The 13,332-nt window shown below is 41.7% G+C and overlaps 1 protein-coding gene across 6 annotated transcripts in view; it reads left to right on the top strand.

Moving 5' to 3' along the window:
- PAN3 (poly(A) specific ribonuclease subunit PAN3) overlaps positions 1-13,332 on the top strand; it is a 123,942-nt gene that overhangs the window by 98,046 nt on the left and 12,564 nt on the right. For all 6 annotated transcript variants that reach the window (XM_050937180.1, XM_050937181.1, XM_050937182.1 and 3 more), the window contains 2 exons: positions 6,248-6,413; positions 6,886-6,973. In XM_050937180.1, coding sequence (XP_050793137.1) covers positions 6,248-6,413; positions 6,886-6,973 — 254 coding nt within the window. The remainder of the gene's footprint in view (positions 1-6,247; positions 6,414-6,885; positions 6,974-13,332) is intronic.

Below are 13,332 nucleotides of genomic sequence, written 5' to 3'. Positions count from 1 at the left end.
GCATACAGTCCTTTATCAGCAAAGACACACAAACCCCTTTTTGACCTGTAGGCAGGAATCTGTTTACGCTATAAGAACATAATTTGGAACTGAATCCATATCTCTCCCATCCCTGCCTCAGAATAGTTCCCCAGAATGTAGTCTGTTTTAAACTGTTTCTAGTCCTCACAATTGAGGACCTTGAAAACTTGAACATTGTAAGTTGATGCGAATATAATCTTTCTGTATCAACAAACAAGCAGAAACTAATAGTTTTGAGAGGTATGAACTGCACCTTTTTGTCGCAATAGCAAGTTGACGCTGAAACCTAAAGATACCACTTTAGATGGAAACTAACTATTTCACTGCTGCTGATTGTTTAGCAGAAATATCTAGCTGACTTGATTGGTTCACGATCCGGAACTGCCTTTGTGACTGTTCAGGGTTCAGAAGTCCCAACTCTCTGTCCATCTCCTGAAACCTCCGTATTGCTAACAACTTTTGTGAAATGCAGTTATTCGTTAACAGTACAAAAATTCTGCAGTATATTGATTGGCAAGGTAGGGACAGTGTAAAATTAACTGAATTGAATAACTGGTTGCAGAGGGGCTACTGTATCCATTGTACTTTTGTATTGGATTCATTAAAAAACTCACTTTTTAAAATTTAAATGAAACTGCTCCAGAAAATCCATATCACAGTACTACAGAATGTAGACTCAGCTTGCAGGGTGGTGGGGAACAGTGGGAGGGATGGGAGAAGAATGGGTGCAACAGGACCTTTGTAGATAGGCAGAAGGTGCATCATCCTTACAGTAAGGGAGAACTTTCTTTTTTATTGTCCCTGTTCAAGCTGTGAATTGTAGTACGCCTCTCAAACAACTAGTTAAATAAGATCCAGAAGCATGTATTGACAAAAAGCTAAGTGCTTAACTCTGTTTACTCAAGTGATCACCATTTAAGCCCGCCCAGGTGTCAGACCTAGCTCAGGTGTGAGTGGCCCCACACTGCAAAGCCATAATCAGATGCATCTACTCAACATCATACACACTGGGGTTGCACTCTGGAGTGGTTAACAACTGTGAGTGCCAGCCTGAGGGCAGAGTGTCAAAAAGCACCCCAAACTGGTGGTATGTTCTGTTGTTAGATTTCACCAATCCAGTAACAAATATGAACTCCTGAATCACTGTAACAGTCTTACCCTAGAGTTACAGACAATTCCCTTGGGCATTTTGAGCTATCTTGCCATGCAGGCAAGACAGACTTAGTGATAAATGGTCACTTACACCAAAAATCATAATACACCTCTACCTCGATATAACACGACTCGATATTACATGAATTTGGATATAATGCAATAAAGCAGTGCTCCAGGGGGGCACTCCTGCAGATCATAGCAAAGTTCAGTATAACGCGGTTTCACCTATAATGCGGTAAGATTTTTTGGCTCCTGAGGACAGCGTTATATCAAGGTAGAGGTGTATATTCAGTTTGCCCCATGTCCCAAGAGACTAGTCACTTACCTCAGATCATTTTGTAGTTTAGATCTCACACCAAAGGCAGTGCTGCTAGCCAATCCTATGGTAAGCTAACTTAGGATTTATTAACTAGAAAAAAGAAGTTACGTACAGGTTAAAGCAGGCAACGTACAAGCACAAAAGAGTCAGTCTGTGGTTCCAAAAGGTGACAGAGGTGTAGTAATCTGTCCACCAAATGTCTTTTTAGACTAACCCAAGTTGACCCTGGGGATCTCTGCTTTTTGTTTCTTAGCTCCAGCCCTGGTAATAGTCCAAACAGCATAAAAGAGGTTCAGTTTCCCCTTGTCATGGATTTTAATTCTCTCCGCTAGAGAGCCCAAAGTGATGGGATGAGTTCATGTGTAGGTCTCTCCTTCCTGGAGGGAGTTAGGAATGCAATCAACAGGGACTCTTTCTTTCAGTGTCAAGTATCAGAGGGGTAGCCGTGTTAGTCTGGATCTGTAAAAGCAGCAGAGAGTCCTGTGGCACCTTATAGACTAACAGACGTTTTGGAGCATGAGCTTTCATGGGTGAATACCCACTTGGTCGGATGCATGTAGTGGAAATTTCCAAGGGCAGGAATATATATGCAAGCAAGCTAGAGATAACGAGGTTAGTTCAGTCAGGGAGGATGAGGCCCTGTTCTAGCAGTTGAGGTGTGAAAACCAAGGGAGGAGAAACTGGTTGTGTAGTTGGCAAGCCATTCACAGTCTTTGTTTAATCCTGAGCTGATGATGTCAAATTTGCAGATGAACTGAAGCTCAGCAGTTTCTCTTTGAAGTCTCTTCCTGAAGTTTTTTTGCTGCAGGATGGCCACCTTAAGGCCTGCTATACTGTGTCCAGGGAGGTTGAAGTGTTCTCCTACAGGTTTTTGTATATCCTATACAGCAAACAGGAAAACAGCAAAAAAGAACTCTCCAACCTGGAGACTCTCATTAATAACCAAACTTCCATACAAACAGACTTTACTAAAGTAAGACAGGAGATCTACATTACTCACTTCACCTCTCTACAAAGGAAAAAGGACTGTAAGCTGTCTAAACTCCTACCTGCCACATGGGGCCATAACCGTGGCACCCCTAACCCACCCAGCAATATCGTCAATCTATCCAACTACACACTCAGCCCAGAAGAAGTCTGTCCTATCTCGGGGACTCTTTCTGACCTGCCACCCCCACCAACATGATCCAGTTCTGCGGCTATCTGGAAGCCTACTTTCACCGTCTCTGAATCAAAGAATACTTTCAGGACAACACTGAACAGCGCACTGATACATAGGTACCCTCTCACCAACAGCACAAGAAGAAGAACTCCACATGGACTCCTCCTGAGGGTCGAAATGACAATCTGGACCTATACGTTGAATACTTCTACCAACGTGCACAGGCAGAAATTGTGGAAAAACAACAAATCAGATATTAGGAATGGCAATGTACAAAAACCTGTAGGAGAACACTTCAGCCTCCCTGGCCACACTACAGCAGACCTTAAGGTGGCCATCCTGCAGCAAAAAAACTTTAGGACCAGACTTCAAAGAGAAACTGCGGAGCTTCAGTTCATCTGCAATTTGACACCATCAGCTCAGGATTAAACAAAGACTGTGAATGGCTTGCCAATTACACAACCAGTTTCTCCTCCCTTGGTTTTCACACCTCAACTGCTGGAACAGGGCCTCATCCTCCCTGATTGAACTAACCTCGTTATCTCTAACTTGCCTGCATATATATACCTGCCCCTGGAAATTTCCACTACATGCATCCGACGAAGTGGGTATTCACCCACGAAAGCTCATGCTCCAAAACATCTGTTAGTCTATAAGGTGCCACAGGACTTTTTGCTGCTTTTTCTTTCAGTGCTATCCCAATATCTCATTTGCCTTCTGTGGGCCATCTTATACACTGGATGAGCCCTTTACCTTAATTAATGCTGCTTTTCCTGTTTGGTGAAATACACAATTACAGAGGTTTACAATTCAAACACTCAAAGTAACTTTTCACCATGGGCCAGTGGTGAGCAAACTTCTCCAGTTGTGTTCCCCTGCCCCTCTCCCCTCCATTATCACTGTCTGTCCACAACTCCCTCCACTACTGCACAGCCTAAGCTTCTTCAGTGGCAGTGCTTGGGCTGAAGGCGGAACTGGGGATGGAACTAGGGTTGGGGAAGGAGCTGGGGCTAGAAGTGAAGCTGGGCTGGGACCGGAGAAGGAATGATGCCAGAACTGGGCTCGGGTTGGGGGCAGATGTGGCGTGGAGGCAGAGGAGGACTGGAGGCTGAACGCGGTTGAGGGCAGAGCTGATCTGGGACCAGAGCGGAGCTGGAAGTGTGTTGCTCCATCCCTGCCCCACGTGGGGCCTGGCCTGGGCCCTGTCAAGCCTATCAGATCAGCAACTGCTTAAGTAGCTAGCTGGCACAGAAAACTCCAGCTTTCTAGTGCAGAAATAAAGTTTTGTATTTTAGTTGAGTGATCTCTCCTTGATCTTTTTTACTTTCTCAGTATATGGTGAGTGCTCTTTCATTAGTGTTTTGTGCTTGGGTATCAAAAGGAAAATATTGCTCCCATTATGATACTTAGATTGTAAGCCCCTTGGAGCAGGGACTGTTTTGTTTCTGTATAGAACCACACACAATGGATTTCTGGCCCATGTCTAGGGCTCCTAGGTGCTACAGTGATGTAAATAACTGCAGTTCTCCAAGAAGATAATCATTTGGCTGTGCTTTTCCTTTGAATATAACAAAAATTACGTTTGATTTTAGTGTTGGTTTTTTAAATAGATGTAATACTCACTGTCTTAAAGGGGCCATATGCGTATTACATCTGCTGCAGTTCACCATATATAAAGGAGTATAAAATGAAATAAAGTGCATGTGTGAGTGACAGAGACTTGCCCAATAAGGGAACATCCTGTCACCCTGACATGAAACCGTGATCGATATGAATGATGAAGAGGGGATATTTTAAAAATGTGTGCAAAGCAAGACTACTGGTGTAAACAGGTTTGTGGAGGATGATTCACATTACTGATTCATCAGCAGGGCAATAAATTCTAAAATTAAATCATCAGGAGCCTCCATGTGGTGTGCCAGAGTTCTGTGGGTTAGAAGAGGAAGTGGCTTGTCCTTCAAAATCTGAACCAAAGGAACCTTCGCCACCAAAAGTGAACTAAAGATAAAGATGTTAACAGAAATGAAAGTAAGACACATTTGCAGCCCACTGGTCTTCCCATAAACCCGCCCCCCCCCCAACAGTAACATTGCATCTGGGATCATCTACAGCAATGTGTTTTTTTACTTTTCAACAGTGGCTGTTAACTACAGTCTTGAGCAATTTCCCAGAAATGTTGATGCATTCCTCAGGGAAAATTGGCATTTATATGGAAAAGGATGAAGATACTTGTAAATTTCTCAGCATTGAGGCACATATGTAAGAGCACTCTTGAATCCGGGCATTACTAAGAAGAGCCACATTGATGACCCTGATATTCCCAAAACAAGCACTAATGTGGCCTAGTGAAACGTCTGAAAGAGCTAATCTGATTTATAGTCAAATTTAGTTCTAGTATTCCTGTTCTGGAAGTATTGTTTCCACTGTAGCCCTTCTTTATGCCTCACAAACAGCAACATCTTTTAGTTGCTGAGTGTCTTCAGTATTAACATCCTGCCCCTCTCTACAAAAAATCAGTCTCCCTATTTCTAGTAGTAATTTTAGGTCAGTCATTAAAATCAACCACTAAGATCTGCACTCTGTGTATGTTGCTGTTCTAGGAGAGTGGCTTTTGGGCTATGATTTGGAAATGGATTGAAATCAGGTTGCTTTTACAGGGCCCATTGAACATTAATACTGTAGTAATGACTGAATTACTAGTGACTTGGGTCACAATGAAACAAATGATCTGGGGTAATAAGGCTCAGCATTCCAATTCTGTTGAACCATACAATCTTTCATTCTTATTTCCCTAATGGAATTTGAAGTTAACTTGTTTGTCTTGTCTGTACACTCTGGGATTGGGGGCAGGGTTAATTTATACTCCTTTCTATTCTCTGTATAGCATAAGAGCACAATGGTACTAATTGCAGATAAGCAGTAGTTATTGTGGTGTATGCTTTTTTTTTTTTTTGGAACGTTTTTGGTTTCTGCTTTTTGAGTATTGTGATGCATCAACAATCAGACTGCAACAATCAGTTTTTTAAACCTATTGTCTTTTCATACTGAATTTCATCCTAACTTTTAAAATGACTTAATTTTCATGAATTTGAATCAAAAGTTGTAATATCTATTGAAGGAATTGTCACCTTTTAAAGATCTATTTTGACCATTCAAAATTATCCATTTAAAATGTTGGTGGTACTTTTTCAGTAAGCGTACATGTCTACGCTACAACCTAGGAGTGGGGTTCCCATCTCCTGTACACACGGGCAGCAGCAGCACAGGCTAGCCACTCAAGTATGTACCCACAGGGTTACAGTGGGTTTGTACTCTGGGCAGCTACCGTGTTGTCACTGCCCGTGCTACAGCAGCTACACTACTATTTTTAGCATGCTAGCTCAGATGCGTACACACTTCTGCTAGCGCACAAGTTGAGAATCACACTTCTAGTTCGTACTGTAGACGTAGCCTTAGAGTAGAATGAAATTAAGGTATGTTGGTCAATTCTTCATTTCAAAATACATTCACTTAAATTTTACATACTATTCTTGAAGTTAAAGATGGCTGCATTTTGTTTGTTCATTGATACTATAATATTTTGCTTTTAGGTCAGCATGATGGTCCTCTGCCCCGGCAGCATGCTGGGTTACTACCAGAGTCTCTTATTTGGGCATATATTGTGCAGCTCAGCTCTGCACTGAGGACCATTCATACAGCAGGATTAGCATGTCGAGTTATGGATCCAACAAAGATTCTAGTAACGGGCAAAACAAGGTAATGGAGAACAGCCTTTTCAAATTAGATTGTTGACTGTTAAGATCTGTGTGCAACGATAGCTTTTAATTACATGCGTCTGCCAGATATGGGGAAACAACTTAATAATTTGACTAAAATGTTTTATGTTGGCCCAAGATTAATGAAGTGGTAAAGGTTTGATGCTAGAAATCAAGTTCTACTAAATTAAGTTTAGAAGGATTTACATCTTGCCTTCTGAAATCATCCAGTAAGTGGCATGCATGTTTGTGGATCTATCCACTTAAGTTCTTACCTAGAAAGCTTTTATCAGCAGCATATGTTGTTTTCATTTAAAAAAAAAAAATCTTAGTAAGCTAATTGGCAGCAGGAGATCTTAGATGACTTTTTTGAAATCTTACCCTGTATTTTATATGATAAATGTCAGAAAAAAACTAACCATCAAAGATAAAATCTTACCAAATCTCTTCCCTATTTCCTGTTTGTTTCAAAGGTTACGAGTGAATTGTGTTGGAGTCTTTGATGTTTTAACATTTGATAACAGTCAGAATAATCCACTGGCACTAATGGCTCAGTTTCAGGTAGGATTATAGTGCCATACTTGCTTTATAATAGATTAGATAATACGTGCCAGGAACAACTCTTAATTCCATTTGAAACATTAATTTTTATTAAGGCCTAGACATTTTACATTTGTAGGTTTCAGTGTATATATATTTTTTAACAATCTTTGGTATTGGCCTATGTTTTCCTCCCTAAGCTGTGTGCATTTATTTGTGATTTGTATACATGAGCTGTCATTTTGTTACTGTTGAAACTTCAGAAATAATATAGCACTTGTATATTGACAACAAGCAAAGCATAGGTCAGCTTATTTTGCAAAACCATAAAAATCAGAATTGGTTGGAATGGATTCCTTTTTAAAAGAAGGAAAAATCTTTTAAATTTAGTATGAAAACTTGAGTGAATACTGGAAAACAAATTTAGGATGTGATGTGTACATGAAGCTACTGCAGAATTGGACGCATGTGTCATGTAGGGTTTTAATAGAAAATGAGGTCAATGAACAATTAATGGTTCCTTTTGTACTTTTTGTTTCTGCTTTCCATTTTCATGCTGTTATAGCTGGAATAGTTCAGAAGTAAACGTGTGTATGCTAAGGGCGAAATAGCTTAAAAATTTTTTTTAAATTTATACGTGCACTGTCTCCTCTCCTCTCCTCTCCACCATCCTTAAATGTGCTCACTACATCAGGATTTAAACAAGGATGACTTCTCCCACAACCCCATTTCCAACATTTATACACATACTTCCTGGGTTAGGAAGACTCCCTTTAGAGTCAATGAGTGCTGCACCATAATTATTTGGAGTACTTCTTTCCCTAACTCCCCCTTGGGGATGATTACTCTGTCTACAGAGCATTTTTGTCTCCTGTCAGCACTGGTAGTGTAAGACCACAGTAGGGAATTAGACTTAGCTTATTTTCATTAAACAAGCTTAGTCACTGAGAGAATTGCTTATTTATACATACAGGGTAATAAATGGGAAGTTTGAATAAGCTGGTTTCTGCCTTGCTAAAGCTCAAAACTACTGAGAAATGTAGCAGCTTTTTGTTAGTGATAGAGTAAACAGCTCTCAGTGTACTTTACCAGTGTTCATTAACTTGTTTCTTATTTCTTCTTAGCTGGATATCTCCTGTTGTGTGTTCTTTGTAATCAGTTAGTAGAAAAGAAATGGCTAATAAAATCCATTATCTATTTAGCCCTTTTTATTCTGACTCTATCGCGTTTCTTCCAAAAACCCTTGTCTGGTGGACCTTCCATGCTAAGCACTGCTTTCAACTTATGACTAATTGCTTAGTAGCCTGAGGATGTTAGTAGGCAAGAGTTGCCTGACCTGGCATTTCTTTTAGACCCTTGTTAACATCAAGCTGCTCCTACTGTATTGCTGATCCAGAAAAGTGCTCTTAAGTGTTTAGTGCAGGAGATGTTATAAATAGAGGCAGTCTGAAGCTTGTCTCTTTGCACCCCTTCTGCCCCACTTTGCATCTTCAGAGCACCAAGACTGAGTTTCCATCTTAGTAAAGTTCAATATTCATTTTATTTTCACTCTTCTGACCAGGTGAGGCTGTAAAGTCTCCATTTGCCTGCGCACCCAACAACAATTTAGGGATACAACACAAATGAGAGAAGGGTTGTTGGCAATTTTGTTTAGGATTCCCAGTCACCCTGTACCTCTCATTCCCTCCAACAAAGAAAATTGTAGAATGGCCACTTCCTTTCCTTCTCCCCACCAGTCCCCCCCCCCCACCCCCCGAACTCCATGGAAAACTTGTCTCTTAAAAATGTGAAAAGTTACCTGTTGGCTTACCACCCAGCCAACCAGTGGTGACCAGAACTGTTCTGCAGACTGCCTTGGATATGACACACACAACTTCCAGAGCAAAGTCCGCCCTTTTTTCCAATTCAGACCACCTGATCTCTAGGGGCACAGATGGTGGTTTTTAAGGAGGAAACATTCTGGTCACATCTCAGTCACATCTCAGTCACATCTCCCTGCATTGGCACTGGCCAGGGAGCACATTTGACTCAGTGCCTGAGGACAGGATACCAGTTACTTTGTGTTCTCTGCCCTTTCTTCCACTGAACAACAGTCTGGCTCACTTCCAACAGACCTGGTCCAACATCACCTGAGACCATTTGTTTTGGAGGTGGTCCAGAGAGGCTATGCTATCCAGTTCCTCTCCCACAAGATCCTGCTTAAACAAGAAGTTCAGTCTCTTCTGCCTCTGGGTGCTATAGAAGTTCCCCTTCAGCACAGGGGCAAGGGATTCTGTTCAAGGTATGTTCTTGCATCCAACAAGTCATGGTTGGGTTCTAGACTTCAGAGCTCTCAACACCTATAGCAAGTAGCTCGCACCCAAGCTGGTCTCCCTCACATCCATCATTCCTTCCCTGGACCAGAAAGACTGGTATGCTGCCCTCAACCTCAAGGATGTGTACTTCCATATTGCAATTCATCTAGCTCACACGAACTTACTAAGGTTTGTGTTAAACCACAAAAATTATAGATACTAAGTCTCGCCCTTCAAGCTTTCTACAGTGCCCTGTGTTTTCACCAATTGGCTTGTGGTGGTAGCAATTCATCTGAGAAGGACTGGCATCCAAGTCTTTCCATCTTTGATCAGGGGCTGGCTTTCCTGCATCCACTTGCAATCTCAGGTGAACAAACGAGAAAAAATCTACAATTAAATCCCATCCAGCCTTCGGAGCCAGGCTCAGTGTGGACACAGTGATAGTCTACTGCTATCCAATAGGTTTTGGCCTATGCAAGAGCTTGGCTCTCACATCCTGTCTCCACCCACTCACATGGATAAGGATATGCCCCTGGCTGCTGGGTCTCATGGCAGCATCTACATTTGTTGTTCTATATGCAAGGCTCTTGTTCCGGTCACTTCAAACATGACTTTGCTGAGCTTGCCTTCCAAAAAGACGCCACCTAGACAAACTGATTCATGTCTCCCTGACAAACCTCCAGTTTCTGGATTGTTGAAAGGACCAGTGTAATGTATGAGGGACATTCCATTCATCTCGCTCCCACTCACCCACCCACCCTCAGATTATCACTACCAATGCTTGGATGGGCCACACACATGGGCAAACCTTATGGTTTGAGGTCTGTGGTCCCCTACAGAAAGGGCTTTGTTTATCAGTGGTTTAGAATTCAGGACAGTATACAGAGCACGTATAGCCCTTCTTTCCAGACATTCATGACTATGCAGGTTTGGAAACGTGGCAGCTGTCTTTTATCTGAACAAACAAGGAGGGGCCAGATCCCTGACCTTATACAAAAAGGCCATTCAGCTCTGGGATTTTGCCATTCAGCACATTACCTTGTCAGCAATCCTGTTTCTGGGGGCTGATAACATAAGGACAGATAGTTATGACAGAAGATTCTGTTCAGGCTGACAGTGGTCACTCCAGAAGTCTTCAGGACATCTTTTGCCTTTGGGGGACTCCCCACACAGATCTCTTTGTGACTGCAGAGGACAAGTGTCCTCATTTTGTTCATGAGGAGACCACATCCAGGCAGAGGCCTTCCTCCTCCCCTGACTATTGTATGCATTCCTTCCCATCCTTCTGCTTCTAAAGACTTCGTGGAAGATCAAACAAGAGAAATCCAGGGTTATCCTAATAGCCCTACTGAGGCCCAGGCAAATGTGGTTCAGGGACCTCCACAACCTCACCATTATTCCCCAGTTCCCCTATCCTAGATCCCCAACCTTCTAGTCTGCATTTGGGTTTCTGTCTTGCATCAGAACCATTACTCCCTCCACCTGATGATGTGGATGCTTGCTGGTTGATACCGGTGGAGTTGGCCTGCTCACAGGAAGTCCTGAGCAACCCTGTTGATAGCAGGAAGATTGCACTAGATCCCACTACCTCTCTAAATGGACTGGTTTACCAGTTGGGCCTTATGACATCAGACTTTTCCTATGCACTCTGGAATACAAGAGATTCTGACTACCCTGTACATCTGAAGAACTCTGGTCCCTCACTGCGCTCACTCCAGGTTCACCTTGCAGCCATTTCTGCAGTCCACCCCCCTATTGACCAGTTTTCTCTCACCTTATGATGATAAAAAAAAAGTTTAAAGGTATTTTAAAGATATTCCTATTGGTCAGAGATCAACCCCAACTTTAGATCTCAATTTGGCCTTTTCAAAGTTTATGGACACCCACTCAACTAGTGGCTGTATGCACTTTATGCACTACCTTTCAATGATAATGGCCTTCTTCTTGACAATTTCATCTGCTAGGAGAGTTGGGAAACTGCACACATTGATGACGGGGCACCTTGTACCATCAGTCATAAGGACAAAGTCTTTGAGACTGCATCCCAGATTTCTTCCCGAGGTAGTGTCTGAATTGCACATTAATTAAACCATCCACTTATTCTTCCCCAAGTCTCACGTGGGCAAATCGGAGCAGAGACTGTGTGCTCTAAATGTATGCAGAGGTATTTTATTCTGCCTGGACAGAACAAAATTCTTCCAAAAATCGTCTGGGTTTTTTCTTGTCTATGTAGAGGTTCAAAGGACAAACCATCTCTACTCAGAGAATTTCTAAGTGTATCGTTCAATACATTAGATCATACTATCAACTAGTAGCCCAACAGGTGCATGGCCAGCCCACCAGAGCTCAGTCCATCTCTGACTTGTTTAGCACACCTTCCTATTTGGAACATTTACAGAGCAGTGACTTGGTCATCCATCCATTCACAAAACATTATGCGCTACTATAGGCAGGCAGTGGGTGATACAAGGCTTAGAAGATCTGTCTTGAAATCAATTTTTACAGAGACTCCTTGTAGGGGCTACTGCTAGGGAGCGTGCCTGATATGGAATATGTATGTGGGCTGTCACTTGAAGAAAGCAATTACTTACCTGTATGTTAATGGATGTTCTTTGAGATGTGTAGTTCATATCATATTTCACATCCCACCCACCATCCCCGTTACTTCAGAGTCCTGATGTCAAACAGTGGTGACGGAACTGGGCTCAGTGAGATGACTCCCCTGTTATGCCCTTGTAAGACGCACAAGGGAAGTGAGGGTGCACATGGTGCCCCGTGAATGCTGCTGACTAAAAGTCTCTGCATGCTCACTGGATGTGCATTCACCTAATGTGGAATATGTATATGGACTACACATCTTGAAGAACATCAGTTTCTGTACAGATAAGTAACAACTGAATCCTTTTTGTTTGTATAAGTCATAATCCTTTTCAGGTTGTTTAAGGTATACTAATGCTCACTGTGTTGTAAAGCTAATGTGTTCTGTCTGGAGATTCTCTATTTAATTATTTAGAAGTGTCCTCAGTTCAGACGGATAGATCACTGACACCTGCCAACAACTTCTTAATCAGCTGTAATGCAATGAATAAAACACATACCTGAAGGTCTCCCATAAGCCAGATAAAGCATTACCTTGTCTTAATTTACTATTTTTATGCTGCCTTGTTAGACAGCATATGTGTGTGGCACTTCTGTCATGTGAACAATTCTGTTTGATGCTACTTTTCATCAAGGTGTTAAGTGACAGGATTATATGGTTAGAACCTGCACAGAATAAAATGCCACTCTTACACTAACCTCACTAACCTGTCCTGTTAAGTAGTTTCGGGCATTAGGCCCATAGCCTCTCACAGGAAATTACTCAAAGATTAAAAGGCTCAGTGTTTTGCTATTGCAAACCCTTTCTTTCCACACAAAAAAATAAATCCATATTCTTTGGCAACTGAGATCAAAAGATGGTATCACATGCTTGATTAGGGTTAATCAACAACGTTGCATTATTATATTTTACGTGTCAGATATTCTGACAGTGGATGGTTTGGGTTATGAGATTATTGTATTTGCACCTCCTTCTCTCTAAATGCCATAGCCTTGCTGTTTTACTACTTCATTTAAAAAAAAATATACTTTACCGGAGGATATTCTTGGTATAACAAATAATCCTTGGTAAATCATCCAATAAGTCATAGCTGGAAGACTTATCCTATTTGTCACCAGTTCATTCACTCTGCTGGGGTGGGATGTGGAAGGGGGTGGATGGAGAAAAGACAACTCCTTTCAAAGCTTCTGATCGCCACAAGAATGGATCTTTCCCTTCTCGAGATACAATTCTTCCCTGTCACTCTCCTTTTGTTAAAATTTAAATTGCAAAATAGAAATAGGCAGTTGAATGTTAAGTGTTAATAAAGATGCATGTAGTTCCTACCAGTTGCTACTAATACAGACTTCTGTTTTGTGCACGCTAAACATATTTTGAAAAATTCTATTGATAATGTGGGCTTTAAAAAGCATTTACTTTAGATACTCATTTTAAAAAAAAAACTCTTTCGAGTACTTTTAAAAAGTGCCATAGTAAAGTTGTTTTTT

The sequence above is a fragment of the Gopherus flavomarginatus genome, chromosome 1, assembly GCF_025201925.1.
Source record: "Gopherus flavomarginatus isolate rGopFla2 chromosome 1, rGopFla2.mat.asm, whole genome shotgun sequence".
Classification (NCBI taxonomy): Eukaryota; Metazoa; Chordata; order Testudines; family Testudinidae; genus Gopherus; species Gopherus flavomarginatus.
This window is presented reverse-complemented; position numbering and strand designations above follow the sequence as displayed.